This window comes from Carassius auratus, unplaced genomic scaffold (genome assembly GCF_003368295.1).
Source record: "Carassius auratus strain Wakin unplaced genomic scaffold, ASM336829v1 scaf_tig00007968, whole genome shotgun sequence".
In the NCBI taxonomy this organism is placed as follows: domain Eukaryota; kingdom Metazoa; phylum Chordata; class Actinopteri; order Cypriniformes; family Cyprinidae; genus Carassius; species Carassius auratus.
In genome coordinates this window covers 31,568-55,402 of record NW_020523895.1, presented here as the reverse complement: position 1 = coordinate 55,402, position 23,835 = coordinate 31,568, and the positions used below count along the sequence as shown (strand labels likewise).

At 38.7% G+C, this 23,835-nt stretch overlaps 1 protein-coding gene across 1 annotated transcript in view; it reads right to left on the bottom strand.

Annotated features, from left to right (window-relative positions):
* Positions 1–3,574: 3,574 nt before the first annotated feature.
* LOC113071741 (protein ELFN1-like) overlaps positions 3,575–23,835 on the bottom strand; it is a 45,253-nt gene continuing 24,992 nt past the window's right edge. Inside the window, exon 2 of the mRNA XM_026245031.1 lies at positions 3,575–7,992. Within this exon, the coding sequence (XP_026100816.1) occupies positions 5,195–7,588 (2,394 nt within the window). The 5' untranslated portion in view covers positions 7,589–7,992 and the 3' untranslated portion in view covers positions 3,575–5,194. The remainder of the gene's footprint in view (positions 7,993–23,835) is intronic.

The window sequence follows — 23,835 nt, the reverse complement described above, 5'->3', positions numbered from 1 at the left end:
TTGTGTGAACAAGTTGGTTGGTTGGTTATCTTGCTTGGTTCCTGTGGCACTAGAACTGATTTATGACTTCCTGAGGAATTCAGCTCATGTTTCAATGCACACAGCTCTGATAGACTCTTTGATTTGTCTGATTTGACTCATTTCTGCTACATAGTCATATTACCACCAGCAAAATAACACCCATAAGCAGAAAGGGTTATATACTCATCCACCCTCCTGTACTGGAGTTCCGCTTTACGGGGCGCCCCCTTTTGGTCCGGACTGTCAGTAAGGTGGTCACCATGAAAATAGGACCAACCAAAACATCACATGTCCAGGATAGGAGACTGTTATGTGAGAAACTTTCCACCTAACCTCGATCAGGTGCAGCGCTGGTGGCTACATGGGAATTAGGCAGGGGAGAAATAAAAACAGAAGTTAAAAACATCCAAAAGAAGGGAGTAACTCCTAGGTATCGCTCCGATCCAGACAAGAACGCTGCCTCATCTGAAACACATCCCTCAGATCCTGCTTACCTCTTCGTGACCCGCGATTCCTCTTGCTCCTGCCCTTAGGCGGGGGAGGAGCACGAGCGCAATGGGCCAGGACCCCTTTTTGTTCGTGCTCGGATCTGGACCTTCGCGGGATGAGGGATTTAAAGGCAGCTGAAAGGCCTCGCCTGTATCCAGGTCCCTCAGCAGGACAGCCTGGTAAGCCTGAAGCACTGCCATCGTGTGCAACGAAGCCACAGCCTGACCTGCTGCTGTGTATGATTTACCATTTAAGCGGGATGTATCCTGGAAGGGCTTAGATGGCAAAGAGGGAGATTTTAGGATGTTTCCCCCACTGAGAGATAGCTAGCCAGCATCTCTTCTACAGGGGGCATCCTCTCATATCCGTTCTCATGCATGCCATCGATATCAGCATAACTCGTATGCTGAAACCGATGGATGCGAGAGGAAAACGGCCTCTTCCATTCCTTTTCGACTTCTGCATGTAAGTCAGGCAAGAATGGAAGGCTCACCCGGGCTGGAAGGCTATGGTCAGACAAATAACGCTCATCGAGGCGATCTCGCGACTTTACCTTTCTGGCACGCTTCCATGGCAACTCTAATTTTGCCGTGGCGCGATCCATAACCTCTAACAGCTCCCCATACGCAGAGCAGGAGAAATGAGAAGGCTCAGCCTCAGCTTCTTCGCCACTCTCAGACATCTCCTGCTCTTTCTGGGTAGAACCCAGCAGAGCACTTACTTCAGTATCAGAAGGGGTTAATGACAACACATCTTCCTCCTGAAGTTCATTCTCATTTGCCGCCTAAAGTCCCTCTCTACACTCCTCAGCGAGATCAACCTGTGATTCCCACGAGCTCATTCTCCTCTGTGCCTTGGCAACTGCGGGTCATGAGCCGCGGGATCCAGATGGCTGACCCTCTTTCCTCAAAAAGATAGACAAACGAGAGCAGAGCTTTTTCACAGAAAAAAGCTTGCAGTGCACGCAGATTCCCCCCTCAAGGACACCGCGCGCGTGCTCTTTGCCCAAACAAGAGACACAAAGAGTGTGCGTGTCATCAGGTGTCAAATAAAGCTGACACGGATGCACACACTGTTTAAATGCCTTGCTATTGGATGCCATGATAACAATAATAGAACGCTCTTACCGTTTTGGTTGTTTCTCAGATGCACGCTTCAAACAAAGCAGTCAATGAAGACGAAGAAGATTAGTGACGGGTCCTACGGGCACGTATTTATAGACGTGCCGGTAGCGAGAGGCAGAGGCTGTTTTGTTTGTAAATTAGGTGTCCCTTTAATATATGAATTTGTTATTTGTAATACATTCCAGTGTTGTCAGGATATTCACATGAGGCAGAGGTAAGTGAATTCAAAGCTCAGTGTTTATTAAAAAAAATTAAGTTCATAGTTGGGGGTTTTCAGGTGCAGGCTATGTGCAGATCACAGGGTGCAGGGTTGAAGACAGGTGAGTACTTCCTTTGCTGGAGTGTCAACACCACACAGTCACAGATTGTTAATATAAAATCCTTTCTTTCCTTTTAAGATGCATAAGCTATAAAGCCGACTCATGGAGAACACAGGAGACTAGAGGGATCGTTGGATCTCAGGTAGCAGGAGAATGCTCAGGAGTCCTGGGGGTAGTAGAACAATGACACCGGTTAGTGTTTCAAAGATGAGTAAACTTTACATCTTTATGTTTGCGGTGCATCACAGGATCGGGAGACAACAGCGTATGGTCTTTTCCTGTTGGAGGCTTGACCCAGAACTGGGGCTGAGGTGACTGCTTTATAGTTTCATTTGATGAGGTCACTGATAAGGAACAGGTGTGGGTGATTAGCTTGATCGGTTCCTGACAAGTGTATTAACTTTATTTAATATCCTATGTTCAATTAGACCCAGGTTTAATATTTACTTATATACTTACGTATGATAACACGATTAGTTTTTTATTAATTTGTTGTCACTATTTCAAAATAAGCACAAAGCTTTTCTTTTTTCTTTTCTTTCACATATCTGCAATCGATGTCTGATCAAATTGACAGGCTGCACATTATTTTGGCTTGATGAAAAACCATGAAATCAGCTGGGGTCTTTGATTTGACAAGCCATCTTCGAACCCCACAACTCTAAGCCTGTATTTGATTTGGGGCAAAGTGTAATTTATTTTCTGAAATATATTTGATGTGGCTATTTAGCAATTCATTATGAAAGAAAAAAAAAAACTGGATGTTATTTTCGCTGCTTGCTTCTTGCTATTTGCAAAATGCCTGGATCTGTCAAAAAAGAAGTGTGGGTTATTAGAGCAAATATGGACATTTTTTGAAAAAACCTCAGACCTTGAGATTAAAATGCCTGGAATCATTGAGAAACAAGTAAGAAATATTAAATGAAATATTAATAGAAATATTAAACTCTGCTTCAGACAGTCAGCATTCAAAAGAGTTCAGATATTTTACTAATACCAAACATCATCTCATAATATAAGGCCAAGCAGTAAGTGGCTCTTTGGATTGATCTAATGCAAACAGTTAATAATCAGTTTCTCAACATGGAACAGTGAATTTCACACATGAAGGATATTGTAATTGAATCCTGTTTTAGCCCCTCATTTTCACTCGGTGACATTACAAAAAAGGTGTAAAAGTCAGTTTTTGGGCTGATAATTTGACTTGCTATTTTAGCGTGATTAATACAAACATTAAAATAACACAATACAAAAAAAAAAAAAAATTCCAATTAATCATGTCTCTGACCAGGCAATACTCTGAATATGTGTGTTACTAGTCATGAAGATCTTTAAAGTTCATTATGTATTATAATTTCCTCTAGTCAGTAGGTGAATTAATCATATGTGACATAGGGTGAGAATATTTGGTGCATAACATTATATTCTAGTTTGAGGATAAATATAACCAAAAAAAAAAAAAAAAAAACAGGACTCCAGGGAAATGTTATCATAAGGATTGTGACAGTATGGGTGCACCCTTTCCTTTATTTCACAGTACTTCGTCTGAAAGCAGGTAACATAGTTTTAAGAAATACAAAATAACACACATTGTGCTCTTGTTTTGTATCTGATGCCCTCCATTCACAGATTTCTCAACATTTCTAAATTGAATGAGTTACAGGAGTGCTACACTATGCATTATAAAAACATGTAGGTTACTTGCTAGATTAAGTATAAACCTGACAGCTGTTGAAGTCTACTGAAATGTACTTTCTTAAAAACAAAAAACAACAACAACAGATGAAGACTTTTCAAAAACATCAACAATTAAAGAAAAACACAGTTATACAGATATATCCAGAAGTTTAAGGCTGTTGAAAATAAAAAAAAAGGGAAAAAAAATAAAGAAAGATATTGGACAACCCAGTTACTTCCTGCATTTCCCTAAATGGCAGATCAGCAGTGATGGCCACAGGGTCCGTGCAGTGGCATTCAACATTTACAAAAGCATTTTTACCCGCCAAACAGTAGAAAAGCCTAAAACAATACCCTTAGGTTTATAAACATTTTTGTTTCTTCTGATTGATTAAATATTGTTGACAGATATGCCAAATGCATGAAACTGAAAAGAAGTATGAATATCAAAACTCAGCATAATGCATGAAAAATGGGAATTATGTGATTGTAAAAACAACAACAACAACAACAACAACAAAGAAACTGCAGCTGAAAAGGCTGCTTTATGTATGTGATACATTCATCCATAGGGCTGTTGGCTCGAGATTGGTGGAAACATCTGCAGATAAATGTGTAATGAGCTGCCACCCAAGCACTTTGGTTAATGATCAGATAACCCCTCACTACTATTAGGCATCATAAGGTCAAAGCAGAAGTGCATGTTTTGTGGAGCGCTTTACTGGTAAACATATCAGACATAACTACTAAATGTGTATCAAAATGCTCTACTTTTTCATTTTGTTCCACTTTGACACTGCAATCATGTATGCAGATGTTTCTAAACCATCCCAAACAAACGGATTCACTTTGTGATTATGATACACAAATATAACATTATATCAGCCTTGGTGTAATATTGTGCGGTCCGATTAGTGTTATGGATTAAAAATTGGCAAAGCAGGGTAGCGTAAACTGTGGCCTAAAAGAAAATATGCCATTTCATTGACCAGTGCAATGTTTATCCATCAGGACGGTAAACATTCATTTAAGGACAGATAATATCACAGGAGCTAACTCCAAAATCCATGGTCTAAACCTGAATCATACACATTATAGATATTTTTTCTCCATTTTTAACAGCGAACGTTGCAAATATAGAAACAGTATCTGTACATAGTTCATTTGTATTTAGAACAAACTCAAATATTGGGAGAAAAATGGTCCATAAATTACAGTGGTCCTGCAGAAGAAATAGTAAGATTTCAAAAATTGTCTGTCACTGTTGGATTCTTTTTAGTCTCACAGTACACAACAGCAAATCCACTGTCACAGGACTTGGCCATGCGGTAATCAAATACTAAAAATCCATTTCAACATATATATTTTATATTTGCAATATATTCTCCCCTTGTTGCTTTAAGTAACATATTTTAATTTTGGTACACAAACCTTTTTCCCTAAATTGAAATTCACTGTAGTTTAATATTTATCCATTAGAATGTGATTTCACTAGATTAAGGATTCCTTCTGGTCCTGTTCATTGTGGTCCTTCAAAAAGACACAGACGAACACTTGAGTAGATTAAGATTTTTGTTGGGCTGACACTCCCTTCCAGTAATCTAGAATGTCATGAAGATCTTCATCCTTAGCAAACTGCACTTTTTTCCTCAGAGCATGACCTGCAGCCATGTACTCCTCATTTTTGTGTCGCTTGCGATGGAGTTTAAAGCGCTCCCAGATGCTGTGTGATGGTTTGCTGTAGTACTCAGGACTAGACGAGTAACTGAGATTGTGGTATTGGGGAGAGAGCTGCGAGTAAGCCAAGTCTCTGGCACGAGGCCGTGTCAGGGGCTCCAAAATGGACGTTTTCCGACTATCTGGTTCTTCCAACTCTTCAATTTGGTGGGCGTCGGGGTAGGAGTGCCGATGCTCACTATATTGACGGATCTTCTCCGCCTCTGCCCTTAGTATCGCAGCTGTGGGTGTAATAGTCAAAATAGTCTCCCCTGTGGGTGAAGTTTTCTCAATATACTTTGACTCTGACTTGTAGGGCCCCTCTGAGCGATATGGCCTTGGACTCCGCAGTGGACCACCAGTTGCTGTACTTGGACGCTTCGGAGAAGCATCTGATGTGTGATGTCTTTGTAAAGAGTGGTGGTAGCTGTCCTTGTAGACAGGTGACAGGAAGCCAGACTTGCTCTGAGGCTGTTCTGAGATCATTACCAGTTGAGGTTCAGCTGTTGAAACAGCACCAGATTTCACCCCTTGGAAGGAGGTGGACTCTGATTTCAGAGCATCTATACAATTGGTAATAATCTGGTTGACCTTGTCTACTTCCTTTGCGATTGTCGATATCTCGGGAACTGAGCCTTGACTGTTGCCAGGCATAGACATCTCACATTCCCTTCGATCTAGGTGCTCCCCAGTTCTCACTTCCATGTAATTTCCTTTGGCCATTTTTGGAGTGTCACTAATGTCTTGAAGTTTGTATTGCTCCATTCCACTGCCGGAAGGTAGATAGGGCATGCGGATCATGTTCTCCCCAGCCATAATTTGCTTTTGAGACAGCCTTGATATCGTCCTACCCTCTAGCTCACCACCATATTTTAGCTCAATTATGTTCTTCTTTAAGCTTCCTGCCTTTTTGTGCTTTTCATCTTGTTGTCTCTTTTTTCGCAAGCAATAGTACACTATCCCTAAAACAATTACCATACCAAAAAGACATCCTATGATAGTCATTATGTAGTGAGTGGCTGATGATTTACTAGTTTCTGGCTCTTTTCCATTCCTACGCCCTGTGGATAGTGTTAAACAAGTATGATTGAAACGCAACGAGTTTCTTATGGAAGCCACACAGTAGGTGTAATCGGTGTGGGGTTTCAAGTTTTTCAGTTCAATGTCCTCCTTCTGTCGCTTCAGATTCTGTATAACAGTGAAGAAGCTGTTATTGTACAGGACAAGGATGTACATCTTCTTGTAGGGGTAAGGGATCTGAACAGTGATTAATGCATTCGTGTGAGACACTTGCTTTAGTTTCATGATTGGTTTCACATCTAAGTCAATGTACGTGGGACTGATGCTGATTTCCTCTGGCTCAGTCCCTGAGGGACAGTCTTCCAGCCCACATGGTGTAGAGTCTGGAGGGTAAGTGGTGGTCTCAGTAGGCACAGGGATGTACGGAGTCGTGTAGTCCTCCGTGCACACAGTGGACAGCATATGCAGAGCATTCCGGTATGTGGGATTGTTTGGATTCTGACTTAAGAGACTGTAGCCCGAGACTCCTGCAGGAGAATCGCACACCATCCGTTCACTTGTCCTGTTGGGAAAGACAGAGAGCCACTTGACAAACCCCAAGAGCTCACAGGAGCAGTTGAAAGGATTGGTGTAGAGTTCACAGGTGGTCAGCTTTGTTAGGCTGGTGAAGGTGGACCCATCAAGCACCTGGATGCGATTCATAGAAAGGTCGATGTTTTCTATGTTTGGGCACTCCCAGAAGGCATTGGGTGTCACAGTCTCAATCAGGTTGGCCTGGAGGTAGAGGTACTGCAGCTTTCCCAAACCCCTGAGAATCCCTTCAGTTAAGTTACGTAACTTATTAAAACCCAACTGGAGAACCTGCAAGTTGAACTGGGCTGAAAAAGCACCATCCTCAATGTAATTAATCTCATTCTTGGTCATATTCAGGTATGTGAGGTTGGTAAAGCGGCTAAGGGCAGAGTAGTGGATGCTCTTGATCTTGTTCTCATTCAATCGAAGGTCCACTATGGTGCTGTTGATATGCTGAGGGATGGCCTCATAGGGTGGCTGGTTTTGGCTGCAAATTGCCAGCCACACAAAGCCCTTTTCACCTTCTATGAGCCAGCAATCCCCCCTCACTCCACTTATGTGAGTCAGATAGATTATGGCCAAAGACCAGAAGAAGGCACTCTTCACCATACCTCCATTACTAGCTCCTAATGCCCTCCTGGAAGCCATGAGCAATGCCAGTTGGTAGCAGCTTGGGGTGCCACTTGAGTCTGAACTAGGCTGGATGGAGCCTCACAGTATTTAACAGGGTAATAAACCCTTTCCCTTCAGCCAAGGGATAAAAACTTCCAGTCTCTGGTCCAGAGAATTATTTCACATGAGTTGGGGTGTTCTGCACTAATATGTCAGCCCCTTATTAAACCCGCTGACCATAACTAATACATTTGCAGGTTAAGTCTCCAATGGAGAAGTTTTCACACCAGTGGAGTGCTTGAGCTGGGTCTTAGTCTTTCACCAATTCAAAATGGCCTGTGCTTATTTCCCCAGGGTAGAGCATTGTAGATGGCTTTCATCCTCTTGTCTTTTCTTCTCTTCCACCATTTTAGTCTCATTTATAGGCCCAGAGGTACACCCTGGATAAGAAAAGAAAAAAAGGAAGCATTGACTGATGCTCACAAAGTTTTTAAATTAAAAAAGCAATATTCGAAATACAGTTCAACTTGCGACAGCAGTTATGACATGTTCCATACTATACAAGCAGCATGCTATGTTTGTGTGCAAGCTCAAAGGAATAATTCATATATTTCATTGTATGTATTTCCCTGATGTCTTACTCATATGTCTGTGGACCTGTGAAAGGTAAAAGAATAACTTTGTTATCTGACCATCAATTTTTTTTGTACACAATTTCACTTCCCTTCAGTTTCTGTGACATATTGCTATTATCAGAAACCATTGGCCAATTTCCTCCTGACAGATAAAAGAAAGCAAAAGCGTCCCAGTTCTCCCTCCATTAACTCTGAGACCATCAAAATGAGCAGAAACAATACTTGGTGGGTAAAATGGATCAATTACATTTCGTCCTTTAAAATGTTCAAGTGAAAACTGATTGTAAGACGCTCTGGATAAAAGCGTCTGCAAAATGGCTTAATGTAAATGTACATTTGAAACAACCAGTGGCTCTGGAGACTATTTTATAAAAATCAAATGCATCCATATTGCAGAGTTTGGAAGATTTGCATTTAATCTTATATACTTGATTTATAGGAAATACTCATTTTGGACCAAAAAAACCTGACCAATTACTAAACACTAAAGTCTTATGCAAGCCTTTTCTTCAGAAGGAAATCAAATGAGAATAGTATTTATTTTAAAGACACTGCCCTCACAAAGAGAAGGTACATTCCCTGAGGTGGCAGAGACAAGAGGGAGCTTCAGTTCACTTCACAGTCATCCTAGGCAGTCTTTGAAACCACATTGAGACAGCTCTAAGCAATGTTGGCTGTATCACAAATCATTTTGTGAGTTAAGAGAGGATGGGAACTGGTTTGAAAGCAAAGGCATTTCTTTCCACTGCCATGGACATAAAGGCACTTGCTGTGTGTGTTTTATGTGTGTGTGCATGTGCATTTGTATTTTGCAATAACCTGAGTGCTATTAATTATTCTTTTTTTGCTTTATTAATTTTGCTTTATTACTGTAAAGGAACAATATACTGTCCATTAACTAAAGACCGCTTTGTCCTCTATTGGTATCACCGCAATGTAAAATAATGCATGCTACCTACAATTTCCACCTAATATAAATACAACTATGCTATATTACAACCATAGACTGTGTTAGAAAAGAACTCAACAATGGCAGAACAATATTAAAGTCATTCAGTGTCTCCTTGAAGCTGGTGAAAGCTCCTAAAAGCCTCTTCACTCACTGGAGGAATATTTTAAAAACTTGCACAATATGGAATTCTTTACAGAGATTTCCACTGCACTAAAACTCATTCTAATTACCCTGTCTGGTTGACCCACTGTAAGCCGTAACTTCAGCAGCTACTTGCCCTGTGAAAGCCACGTTTACATGCAGAGAGGGAGCACACTGATTTTAAGCGAGTCAATTATGCAAGAAGGGCTTTCACTGAAGAGGACAGAAGCATTTCTCAAGTGCATAGATGGACATGATCCATAAAGCTCTCTATGGAAGGCAGTGGATCAAATATGGTATTTTATGGGGGAATCTGGGTTTCCCCCAAATGATGAGTTAGTTTTTCTGTGTGTAAGATCACACTACAGTGTACAGCACAAATTACATCTTGTGCATCTTGTTAAATTTTTGTTAATCATCGCTCAACTGAATTTTAAGAATTTAGAGGAATCCAAAAATCTGAGTAAACAATGGAAACCTGGGATTTAAAATCCCATTTAAACCAAATAAATAGTTTTAGGAAATAAAAGTTAATGTTAATGAAAAATGACAGAAAGAAGAATAATCAGTAATCAGCATTGTTACATTGACCATGTGACTGTACTGACTGTCAGATGTTCTTCTATTGAAGCTCAAGATCCTCTTTGGATCAGCTCAAATCATGTTGGAAAACATGATCATTAGATTTTACTCAAATCTGTGGAGTTCATGCAGCATGATTGCTGCTTCCATGAAAGCAAAATAATGTGATGCCAAATCAGAAGGTCTAACTTGTTGTTATTTAACTTATTTTCTTTTTTTTCCATTTAGATTTTCAGTTGTTAAAATTCAATTGTTAACACTTCAATTGTTATTCCAATAATATAACATGTAATTCAAAATATGTAATTATTACATTAGGGTTTTCTTTCTTTCTTTCTTTCTTTTTTTGCTCATTTATAAAAAGCTAAATAAAAGCATTTTGATTCATTTTCTTAGTCTTTTATAGCACCCTGAATCAGAGTAATTTTTTTCTGGTATCTGTACTTTACTTCACTGTTTATTTTCTGATAATTTTTTACTTGCACTCCTTACATTTTTTACACAAATATCTGTACTTTCTACTTCTTACATTTTCAGACCAGGCTCATTACATTAGTAAGTTACTCACCTTTTTCAACCTAATGTAATACAGAAAACAAAACCCCACATTGGTCTATTATTTCCCTGCTATCACAGCCACAGATGTAGGCTAGTTGCTGAAGTTACCACGGAGCAAGGCAGAAGGGAGCAAAGAGAAGTAACAGACGTGCAATACAATTTTGCAATGTGTGTGAGTCTGTTTACAAACCTTTTGTCAAAATGGTAAAATTTACAATTTACAAGATAATTTCTTTAATTAATGTATTTAGTCCAAATTCACTTCAACATCAGATAGGTGTTTGAAATAACTTCCTTTTGTGATCTGACATGGTTTCATATCAGATAATAAAGCAAAAATCATATTATTATAGTATTCTGTTAAGGGATAGAAGTCGATTAACACTGCATTACAAATATATTATATTCTTATAAAAATACCAGAAATGGTCTGAAGAAGACAGATAAACCACATTTTGTCGCAACTGTATATTGATTGTAAAGATGATTTATCAGGAAAAACACCTTTATCTGCATTTTTTTTTATTCAAAGAAAACAAAAGTGCAAGAATAATACAATACAATTTTGTATAAAATCATAAGAAGAAATAAGCACCCTGGGGAAAAAATAAATAAATATGGTTGTTCAGCCTGAATACATTAATTAGCTAACAAAATTTAAATTGTGAGTTTTTTTGACACTAAATGAGCATGACATTAAAACAGGTAGTAATGCTTACTCTTTACTTAACTAGATGTAATAGCCCATACTTTTTATTTTAACTTGGGAAAAAATTGTAGTCAGTACTTCAACTTTTACCAGTCTTTTTAAACATGAGTATCTGTACTTCTAAGTGAAGAATGTGTTAACTTTTGCTATTTCTGCTCTGAATATATGACAAACACAATATAAATTATATTTTCCCATATCTTGTTGTCAGGGGCGCTGCCAGGAATTTTGGCCCCATGACAAAAAAAATCTAATTGGGCCCCCTCTGCGAAGCTGTTGTCACCACATCTGTAGGACCTAACTGTCCCATCAAAAGCTTTACATAATTTTAATCAAAGGCTTGCAACTGTCTTGCTGCTTGTAGTTCAATACTACTACTAGCACATGCTGGTGATTTGTAAATGCAAGTCTGCATACAGTATGCAGTTCACTATTTGATGCAAGATTTAAAGCCACCATAAAAATGTCCTTAAAGCAACACTATGTAACATTTTTTACTTTAAAATAATGTTTCCAAAATTGTTTCAGTGGTTCATCAAGTTGTAACAGGGTGAAAGGCCTCCCTGGAATGATGCTAAGACATTAACACAGTGGTAGCTAATTTATATGTAGTTTTCAAATTAAAATAATCATTAATTCTTCTCTCTTTAGACCAAATCAAGCTTATGAGAAATTTGAATCAAGGAATACATTTGAAAAAGTGTGTGTATTTGAGCGCTGAGAACTGATCGCTCTGTATGGGAGAACTGAGGGAGTGGAGCGTGCGCACGAGAGAACACTTCTATCAGGGTGATTCCACCTATCCAGCCTTCAGTACCTTTAAATTAATCTACAACCAATTGTGACCCCCAGGAAAAAAATGGGACGTCTGGTCACCTCATCCCTGCCCCTTTGGGTGCTGAGGCCATTGTTTCAGATCACTAGTTCGCATTTTGGTAGTCTATCCATCCACTGCAGCTGTTATACTGACTAGATATACAAACGGCCCTTATCCGATCACAATCCAATGACAGGGACGCATATTCTGAAAGAAAATAGTCAATAGGGTGGTGTACTTGGACATTTTCAAAAAACATAAGCCTTTAGCCTCTAGACAGCTCCTATTATTTGCTGAAGCTCAGCGCTTCTACTCTGAGGTGAAAAAAAAATTGTGTTCACGATAACCATGCCCCCGCCTCGCCTGCTCTCGGCCCATATTTTTCTATGGCGACTGATAGGACAGTGACAGGACAGGCAAGTGACAGGATGATAGACCGCTTCATCATGGGACACTGCTCTTTGGATGGTTTAATCCTCTGCCCGTGCCTCTCCCTGGTTTCAGCTGGCCTGTGCATACAGATATCCTGCTGTCCAGAATGGCAGCTGCTGACACGAGTGCCCTCTGTGTTACGGGCAGGTGCAGAGCAGGAAACTCAGCAGGTGGATATATTCTGTGGTGAATGGAGAGCAGAATGACGCTCGAGGTAATGGAGGCTTCAGTACCAATCAATCAGATCCATCAATGACACTTAAAGGTGAGAGGTCAACTTCTCAATCAGATGACCTTTTCTCTATTTGGTTTGTCTTTTTTTAGACCTGCGAGCTGGTGTCTATGTTAATATGACTGAAGTCAGACATTTAAAAGATTAGCCTAGGGACAAGACATTTTAGCATAGGATGTACGGTTCCCTTTAAAGTTAGTCACGTTTGACGTTACATAGACAATGACGTTAGGGATCCACTCATGCATCCACTCATTCAGATTTTTGCTTTTTAAAGATGATTCTCCGTCAAAGTGTTTCTGGATGCAGTCATTTTTTTTTGTTGGCCTCTTCTGACACGATAGCTGTTTCACGTGTCTGATAAGCATGCTGAGACTATGTTTGTGGACTACTCTGGGAGATCAGAAGATTGTAGCTCAAACTTTCTGCCGGGTCAGTCCCTACGGACCTACCGTTTGTCTACAGCATCACGTACCATCGAGTTGATCCATCTCATGTCATGTCTTGCGTGTTATTCGGGGCACCTGAGGAGGATCCGATTTCGATCTCTTCAATCGCAGGGTGTGCCAATGTCCTCTGAAGGATAAAGGCTTAGCTCAGCGTCACCCCTTTTGATTAATTCCTCGGTCGAATGTGCAGGGGAGGTAACAAAGTTTTGAAAGGCACCTTTTTACTGCCCAAAGCTGCCTCCCAGCCTCCTCCACCCTCACTACCCTTGATAGTGGGGCCACTTGAGAGTGAGGAGAGTGGAGGAGAGTGGGATTGCAGTGCTGCAAAACACTGTCACCTGGGGGAATCATGCATGTTTCATGTACTTGGCCTTTGAGCATATGTCAGCTTTCGCTGCTTAGACTAACTTGTAATTAGACAGGCCGCCTCCACCCTGCATATGAAGACCAAACTTGCAATTATATGAGGGCAAACCCCCGCTTCAGTCTAAAGGTCCAGCGGTACCCAAATTCTCTATGAAAGAGCTGTTTCTTCAGTCTTGGGGTTACACTTGGTGCGGTCTAGCAGTGAGAGATGTGATCCCTGCTCTCAAGCTAAGAGCTCACATTTCAGGGATGAGTTCCTTCCTCACGGTTTTCTGGCCACTTCCTCGTGAGTTCCATGGACCCAGGTAAGTGATATAATCCACTCACTACCCCTTAAAACCTAGAAGTCAAATACATGAATGATAGGTTGTTTATACTTATTGAGATTAAACTATGTCTATGAAAGATTGTTACTGTACTGTGATGAGAGAGTCACAATGCTGAAAAAGGTGTTTTTTGTTTGTTTGTTTACATGATTTGAAACCAGAATAATGAACAAATGTTGTGTTTGTGGACGAAACAGCCGCAGATCAGTAGCGGACTGCAAAGGCGTCCTGTGTGAAAGCACAATGAGTCCGTGCTGCTTCTGCTCCACATACGTAACTCACACGGACTTCATATGCACTGAAGACGAAGTATGTTTGACTTGGAGCAGGATAGCTACTTCAGTTCCCTATGAGCATTTAAAAAACGCAAATATTTTTGTCTGGTTTTCATCTGTTTGACGCAACATATTTCCAGCCGTGCGCTCTCTGTCCGCTAGTGCTTGTCTGTATGTAACGCAAGTGTTTTTTTTTGTGTGTGAGTGTGCGGATTGTCTTTTTATTACTCAATGAACCCATGTACTTAGTTTACTTTTTGCAACATCACACACTAGGTGTTTCTGTTTAGACAAGCAGCAAAAAATATGTTTGTTTTGGTGTGTCAGAGTGTGAAGAGCACAAAAAAAAGAAAAATCACCACACAAATTTTACACACCTGATACAAACCATTTCTATTTATCTATATCTGTCTTTAAATTAGCTAAGATTCCAAACTGTTTTTCTTAATTCAGACGACCTTAAGCATGCAATATCAGAAAGGAATTTCCCAGAGAAAAATTGCAAAGAGTTTAAGTGCATAATATCATCCAAAGATTCAGAGAATCTCCGGGCCCATAGACGGCACTGCATCACATACAGGAATGCTACTGTAATGGAAATCACAACATGGGCTCAGGAATACTTTCAGAAAGCATTTTCTGTGAACAAGATCCACTGTGCCATTCACTGTTACCGGCTAAAACTACATAGGTCAAAAAAGAAGCCTTATTTAAACATGATCCAGAAGTGCAGAAAACTGTTCTGTGGTCAGACAAATCAAAAGTTTAAGTTCTTATTGGAAAACTGGGAAGCCATGTCATCCGGACTAAAGAGGACAAGGGCAACCCAAGTTGTTATCAGTGCTCAGTTCAGAAGCCTGAATCTCTGGTGGTATGGGGTTGCATGAGTGCGTGTGGCATGGGCAGCTTACACATCTGGAAAGGCACAATCAATGCTGAAAGGTATATCCAAGTTCTAGAACAACATATGCTCCCATCCAGACATCATCTCTTTCAGGGAAGATCTTGCATTTTCCAACATGTCAATGCGACACCACATACTGCATCAATTACAACAGCATGGCTGTGTAGAAGGAGCCGGGTACTGAAATGGCCAGCCTGCAGTCCAGATCTTTCACCCATATAAATCATTTGGCACATCATAAAGAGGAAGATGCAACGAAGAAGACCTAAGACAAGAATGGGACAACATTCCTATTCCTAAACTTGAGCAACTTGTCTCCTCAGTCCCCAGACGTTTGCAGACTGTTATAAAAAGGGGAGGGAATGCCACAAAGTGGTAAACATAGCCTTGTACCAACTTTTTAGAGATGTGTTGATGCCATGAAATTTTAAATCAACTTATTTTTCCCTTAAAATTCTACATTTTCTCAGTTTAAACATTTGATATGTCATCTATGTTGCATTCTGAATAAAATATTGAAATTTGAAACTTCCACATCATTGCATTCTGTTTTTATTAACAATTTGTACAGTGGCCCAACTTTTTTGGAATCAGGTTTGTACTGTTCACATATTTGAGGTTTCTGAAAGAAGACTTTTTATGCACACCAAGGCATTAATTTGATGAAAAATACAGTGGAACGGCAATATTGTGCATAATATTTTCAAGTTCAAAAGAACAATGTTTATTTGAAATATAAATCTTTTTTTTTTTTTTACTTTGTATTTAACTCTTTATGGCACTTTTGATCTATTAAATTTGTTTAGATTTATTTAGATTTTGCTGAATTAAAATGGTAATTTCTTTAAAGTAACAATATAATATCTTATTGACTTTCGAATGATCGTGCAACTAACTTTAATCTGATTTAGGTGCACTGAATAATAGCAACACTGTCATACATATTTTCATATAATATTTTGTCATCTACACAATTACCAAATTAAACGTAATCCTTAAATTAATCCTTTAAATCAATCTTTAAATTCAGATTTGTAAATTATAAAATATGCATGTGCAGTTAGAAAACTTTACTTCTGCCACTAACTGTTTTGTTGACTGTGTCAACTAGTTTTGGATCACATGATTTCAGTTGTCCTTGTTCCATACATGGTAATAGCTGAAGGAAAAATTATGTCTACAAACTCTCCCAGTGCATCTGTATTACATTCATTTTGTAAAGTAAACTATAAAAGGCAAATTTATTTTTGGAATTACACAAAAGTGAAAATAAAGTGATCCCAGAGGGGACTGCATTCGCAAAGGACAAACAAACCGCGGGCAGCTTAGATGGTCTGAGTCTTCACATACAAGCTTCAATTCATGCCTACCACCCTGAAACTAAGTAAGTGGTAGCCAGAGGCTTATAGAAACTATAAGCGAGTGTGTATTTTTGCATTTAAAATGACAACACAAGTAACAAATATGGTGATATCCACACTTGTTTCTCACCCATGTAATCTCAGTTGTGCGGACACTTTCCACTCACACATTATCTGTCAAAGTAGAGCCTGTAAAAACAGAAATGTATGTTGTACAGTATGTTGAGTAATTTACACAAAGTAAACAATGACCCACCGACTAGTAAAAAGTCATAAATGCCCCGAAGTGAAGTTTTGATCTGAGAATTTGATGGGTTTTTAATATAAATTTTACAGAGGTTCAATTTATTTAATAAAAATTAGTCATAAAAGTCAAACAACTGCATTGCCTACAATCAAATGTGTATGAATAAATCCATTTTTGATCCATTTCAGAAAGCCAGTGCCATCTTGACATCAGGACAGAGTCACAGAGTAGCCAGTGTTAAAATTTGTTTTGTCTGAATCTGAATGAGGCCTGAGGGAGGGTTTATATGGAATTGTTATTCAGTGTTGGCTGGGTTTGTGTTTGGACTTAACAGTGGTTTACCAACAATGCACATTTCTATTCAAAACTAAACATTATGCCAAGCATTACTGCCTCCCTTCCCACAAATTTGAGCCCTCTCATCGTTCTGTTCTACGTTCATCCACACATATTAATGACTCTCGCTCTGCATATGCCATTAGTGCCTGCTGGCAGACTGGGTTACAGAAATTCACTTTGTTTTCAGGGGTGCCTGAGGAAGAGCACAGACATCCATGTGTTGAGAGTGGCTTGGCATGAGCTATTGGATTGATGCGAAATTGGTTGGACTGAAAAACCTGTCAGGATGTGGCCAGAGCCTCTCACGTCAGTAACGGTGCTATGTGGTAACATGATCATAGTTTGGGTTGGAACAGCCATTGATATTGATCCTGAATTTCTCTGAACAGATGCTTCCCATACAAACAGAAAGAATAAGGCAACTGTGGTACAGGAACTGGAATTCGCTTATGGTCCCTAAAGGGATAGTTCACCCAAAAATGAAAACATGGAGCACAATTTAAATAATTTTTACACAAATCATCACACTATATTCTCACATACAGTATTACTTAAACTAATGTGTTTTGGATAAATAATGAGATTCAAGCTCTGTGGCTTTTGCTTACATTTCTAATTTTCTTAAAGAGGAGGTTGATTGCTATTTAACTTTTTTAACGTTAGTGTGTACTATTCCTGTTTGAGTTAGGGTTAGGGTTAGGGTTGTGACATAACAAAACCCTGAAATTTACATAAACATCGCCCCAGGGAACACATGCAAAAAGGGGGTGGGGCCATGCCTTCAAAACTAGGGGTGCAAGAAAACATCTGTTGATATATGAATCATTATTCTGTCTTTTAATGAATCTAACGGATTAATACATTTTCAAAATCAGTGTTCTAAAACAGTGGTTCTTAAAACTTTTCTTTGCGTCCCCCTGCTCTGTATCTCTCTCTCTTTCTCATTCAGATCATCAGCTCTTCAGCTCCAATAAACTGTGTTCCAATTATATACTTCATGTTTATAGACAGACAGATATTTTTCACATAGCTATGAGAAGCATTAAACATGGATGCGCATGCTGTTGCTGTAATGTATTAAAGTTTAATCAGGATAAAACCTTATGTAGTATAAAAGCTAACGTCAGCAGTAGCATTTACAAATCTAAAAGTATGAGACAACAACAAACAAAAAACATACCATTAAGAGCCATGCTTGCACAGGTTCTGCGCGATCCTCTTCACTAATATTCTCTACTTCCCAATCAAAAATCAAAATTGTAAGCAATACAGATGATGTCATTGTTTACAATACAACCGAAGCACATGTCGCTAAGGTAAGGGGTGGGAGGCGAATATAGTGAATATAGCGAATCACAACACATTGGACCAGCTAACCAATCTAATCGCATATTTCTGAGGGAGGGCTTCATAAAACCAGGAAATGAACGGACCTTTACTAAACTTATTCAAAGAATGACGAACTTCTGCTACTTCTCACACTTTTCAAGTATTCAAGTATATTCAAGTATTCATCATTATCCGTTTCAATAATAAGCTACGGAATTCATATTTCTTTTGAAGCAATACTGCTTAGGAAATGCATCAAACTAAAGAAAACCCCATGAGAAAATCTATCACTTAGATGAATCTGATTTCCTGCAATTTCAAAATTATCATTGTCAAAATCACAATCACCAAAACCATCTGTGCATGTGCTGATCTTTAGAGTGAGTGTCAAGAATATGTTTATGAAAATAGCTGGAGTTCTGCATTGATTACTTATAAAATGTGGTCTGACCTTAATTAAATTAAATTATACAAACACTATCTGCCTAAACAAATAAAATAATGAAAGCCTTTGGAATGGAGGCATGGTTTACACAAACAAACCTTCCTTGATAAAAGCAGGTTTGCCAGTAACCAGGATTTGTGTGATTTGTGCACAGAGGTTCACTTACTTTTTTCAGCCTGTCTCGTCAATGATCACTCAAACTCAAAATAAACTGTTTGTATGTTATGAATTTAGACTGTTTCTCTATAATTGTATGTTCGATAAAGATCATTAATTTTACGGCAAAAAAAAACAAAACAAAAAAAAACATTATCAGTATCAATGCAACAATCAAGAAATCTTTAAAGGGTTTACAAACATATTATTGCTATTCTACATATTTTATTATTACTATTTTAATTATTTTTTTATTTTATTTTTTTACATTGTCATTTTTCACTGTAATTTGTGATATCTCCCAAAAAAAAAAAAAAAAAAAAAAAAAAAAAAGACCAGTGGAGGGCTCACTCGGGAATACTGGGATGATCTAAAAGCAATGAAATTCCTCCATGGCTCAGTCTCCAACTGAACATGAAAAAAAAGAACAGAGCCAAAATTATAGGCACTTTCCTCTATCTTCAAAAAAAAAAAAAAAAACTTTACCTACCAACCTCAAATGTCCATGAAATGAATATCAGAAATCCATCAGGGCAAAATGTGAAATGGGATGACTGATGACTTTAATGGGCAAAAGAAATGGACTCCATCCTGCGACCCATTCTCCCAAGTCTGTGACATTTAAAGCAACAAAATGGCAAAGGCCAAGAGTGTATATAACCAAAGTCAGCATGATACAGAGGCTAGACCCGCTTTAGGTAAAGTTCTGGGTAAACCATCAGAGACTGGCCTCATTAATATAACATAGACATGCTGTTTGTCCAGCCTGACTCACTCCAGTTAGACTGATTTTACCACAAAGTGCAGCATTCATTACAGATGAGCTGCATAACTTGTTATGTTACATGGAATATGTTCACAGTGGACACAGATAAAAAAAATAAAAATAAAATAAAAACATGATCTGCATGAGCTATAATTTCCATTCACATTTTGTTTCTCATGTTTTTGCTTGCATTTGGCTCCAAACTCCTTCAAAACATACAGAATCTCTTGCAAATTTTAGTATAAATGCTTCCATTAACAACTCAAGGGCATGTGTTGTTATGGAAGACTATACTCCACTCTTAAACAAACTACATAAATAAATGGTAATAGAGTCTGCAGGGACACTTCCTAGCTCCACTTTATCCTCTGCCCATTCCTCATTAATAGCCTGAGTCTCTATAGTCCAGCAGAGGCCATGTGTGTAGACCAGAACAGTCTGGGTCTTCAAGCCAGACGGAGCATCCTCTGGGAGTGCACAGCTGCTTCCTGGTCTGGGTGACATTTCGCTTTGGCGAGCATGCAGAGCAGTGATGACTTTTTCTGTTGTTCTCGATGCACAACCTAATGAGATGGCTATAGATAAACTCAAATGTTTTCACCACACATTAAGCACTTTGGAATGCTCTTTGTTATGATTTAAAAGAAAACTGTAATTAGGAAAGGGAATTACAAATTTGTTTTTCTTTAATATTTCAATTGTTCCTACTAGACTGCAAAGAAATGAAAGGGAGGGACTTTTGAGCAACTACGCTTTTTCCTGACAAAAGACCACAGGAATCTTGAGTGTGTGAGAGCTCTTAATGTGACACACCAGTAGTGTAGCCAGAAAAGAGACTCTGGGTGTGCAAATGAAAATCTGGTTGTGCCACATTTATTGTCAGATTACTGTGCAAAATTATGGGATAGTATTTTTGTCGCACTGCTTCCGTCCAACCATACTCCTAGTGGTAATTTGCAGGTCGTGTCAAAATGCAATTAATTGTTAAATGTCATAATTTTCTTCCAAATACGATAATTTTGAACTTCTGGTATGATACTTGGACATTTCCAATCTGGCAACACTGTTTGTTGATGTAGGGCCCGGGGTAGGATCCTCATCAGGTGTAACATTAAGGCCTTGTATCAAGCCAAAGTTTTTTGCTAAAAAAAAATTAAGAAAGGAGATCTGCGACATATTGCTAGCTAGCAATGTGCAATCAAAAATTATCTGTTTATTTCATAGACTGCTGGGTTCACAGTCAGCTGCTGTTTGCTGATTGGTTGGCAGTCCAAATGTCGGCAGATATATTTTAACAAAAATAATTTATAATGTAAATTACATTTTAACATTTTTAGCATTATTGCACCATATATAGGATTCTTAGTTCTGTGCCCCTGAGAGTATGATTTAGAATGTTCAGTGACGTCACAGATCTGCCAGATTCAAACAGCTTTCGCGCGTTGGCTGGCGCTGAGCCAGAGACGGACGCGCTCAGCGCTTGTCATTAATCACAATAAATAATATGCAGTGCTTTCAACCACATGATGTTTATTTTAGGTTTCATACATGTAAATATACATAATCACTAGTAAAACAATACATTGGTAGTCTGTAAAATACACTGATGTCTATGGAAGCAGCAAAAACTATCTAATCAAATGTAATTTGCCAACGTGTTTTATTCATATATCAGACAGACATAGCAGAACAATAAAGTTTACTCTATTCTTCATGTATTTCGGGAGAAAACTGGGGAATTCAAGTGCTGTACGTTAAATACGGCTGACAGGACTCTAGAGCGCTCATCTCGTTATAGATCAAGATAATTTATAAAGGTTTTTAAACGAAGAATCGGAATATCAGATAGTTGACTTGGTAAGCAAGTTTGTGTATATATTTTAATAAAAAATGAAAAACTAAATAAAATGAATAGCGATACATCTGTTAGTGGCTGCGGTGTGTAACGTGACAATAATGACGCGTCGCCATGGAAACAAGAGGTCAGTTAAAATATTTGTAACTTACGCGTGAAAGGGTTGATTTAATAATATATATATATATATATATATATATATATATATATATATATATATATATATATATATATATTTCTAAGTAAACAACAATAGCCCAAGTTTAGTAAACATTTTTATTGAGACAATAAAAAATAATTCTGCATCTATTTTTAGGTGTGCCAGCTGCCACTCTGGGTGCCACAGGCACACCCTGGCACACCCGTGGCTACGCCACTGTGACACACTATGAAAAGTCTGCAATGAAGTCATAGGATTCAATTTGAACTCAAATATTTCTCATTAGATTCTTCTTAAACCAAATGATCTGAGCCAGTGATATATTGTGTGGTAGATTTACATCTTCAAATGTTTGGGGTTGGAAGATTTTTTAATGCGAAAGAAGTGTCCTCTGCTTACCAGGGCTGCTTTTATTTGATCAAAAATACACTTTTAAATAGATATGTCTAATTGCATAGATGATTATGGATAAAAAGAGCTCTAGAGTGACTGATAAAAACATTTCTGAACTATGAATTTTAACTTCTAATCATGGAGCCTATTATAAATTCTAAGACCCTGGTCTCATACACTGTGAAATTATTCTTAGATCAAGTAAATAATGATGAAAAACATTTGCCCTGTAAGAAATTCATGACAAATATTTCAGTTCATATTGACTTGACTGCAGACTGAGCAGTTAGTAAACAATTTAAGCTCTTTATACTGTACGCCCACAAAATTATTATTGAAACATCAGAGTAAAGGTTTACCAAAATAACTGAGAACTCATTTGGGTCTCCTTAGCTGTGAAAAAACAATTTCTGAGCAATGATATTATCCTCTGAACTGGACTGTTTTCCAGCACATGCAATGGCTCTAAAATACTAAAAACTGGCAGTGAAAATACCTTGAGAACATCTATAAATCTTCTGGATCTGCATCATAAACTGAATTCTACACATACAAAACTATTCAAAGCAGTACTGGAGAATCCCATGTGAGTAGCAATTGCTGCTGCTTGAAATCCGGTTAGACTGAACGGAGCCGCTATTCTACTGTGCTCTTCTACAGAGCCCTGAGGGTTCAACACTCTGTGATGAGAACATCACTCTTAGCAAAGTGCAGGTGGTTGGACCTTCACGCATCATAGAGGACGCAGATACACTGTCTACTGTAACTATCTCACCACCCAGGACCCGTCAGCAGAACTGTCAGACTAAATCACAGCAGCGGTGGGAAACGTTCACAATTTTAAAGGGGTCATGAAATGTCAACATGTTCTTGATATTTACCCATATAAGAGGTTATGCTACAATAAAACATAGTGGAAGTTTCATACCTCAAAGGGTTAATTGATGCTATTTAAATTTCTCCTTTCTCTTTGGAGCGTTACATACTCTTGGTGCCTAAAGAAGATCTGTAAAGTTGCAAAAACGAAAGTCTTAAATCCAAAGAGATATTCTTTATAGAAGTTAAGAGTCAAACACACCCTCCTAAAATGCCTCATTCAAACACGCCCTCACATGTCTACATCACGATGTGGATAGATTGGCCTAACGATGCCCAAATGTTCACGCAAAGAAAAAAGGCGTATTTTTTTTCTCGCTATTGCTGCTGGCGCCATGTTGTGGAGAAGCTGTGTGTTTCATTGTGAAAGCGAAACTAATTCCAAAAGAGGACGCAACTAGAAATCAGTGGTTAAGTTGTATTTATAACACTGTTCCAGAACAGTTCATCCCAAATATTCAGATGCAGACATCCCAAGTCTCCCGAAAGTTCCGGGAGTCTCCCGCATATTGAAAACTGAGACCCGCAAATGAGTTAAAATCTCCCGGAATCTAGACCGAGCGAGCAAAAGCGCGCATGCGAAACAGATACTTTGTTTCAAACCGTGTAGCGCGCGCACGGTGGAGAGGGAGAGGGAGCGAGAGACCTTGCGTGTGTGTGCTAATGTGCGTGTGTGCGAAGCGCATGTAAGACAGAGAGCATCATGATTGGCCTGTTTCTGCAAATTAACCAATCAATTGTCAGTGTGGGCGGACTTTTATCTCTTCTCCCGAACAAAATTAATCAGTTATGTCTATCTAGAAACAGGAGCACCATGGCAAAGGGACAGTGCCACAAAAAAAAAAAAAAAAAAAAAATTAAGTATAAGACACATTTTATGGCAGACTACACGAAAGTGTACCCCTGTCTTATAGATGTAAAACATAATGACAGTCTTGCTCAAGCATTGCCCATGGCAGGTTAAATGATTGCAAAAGG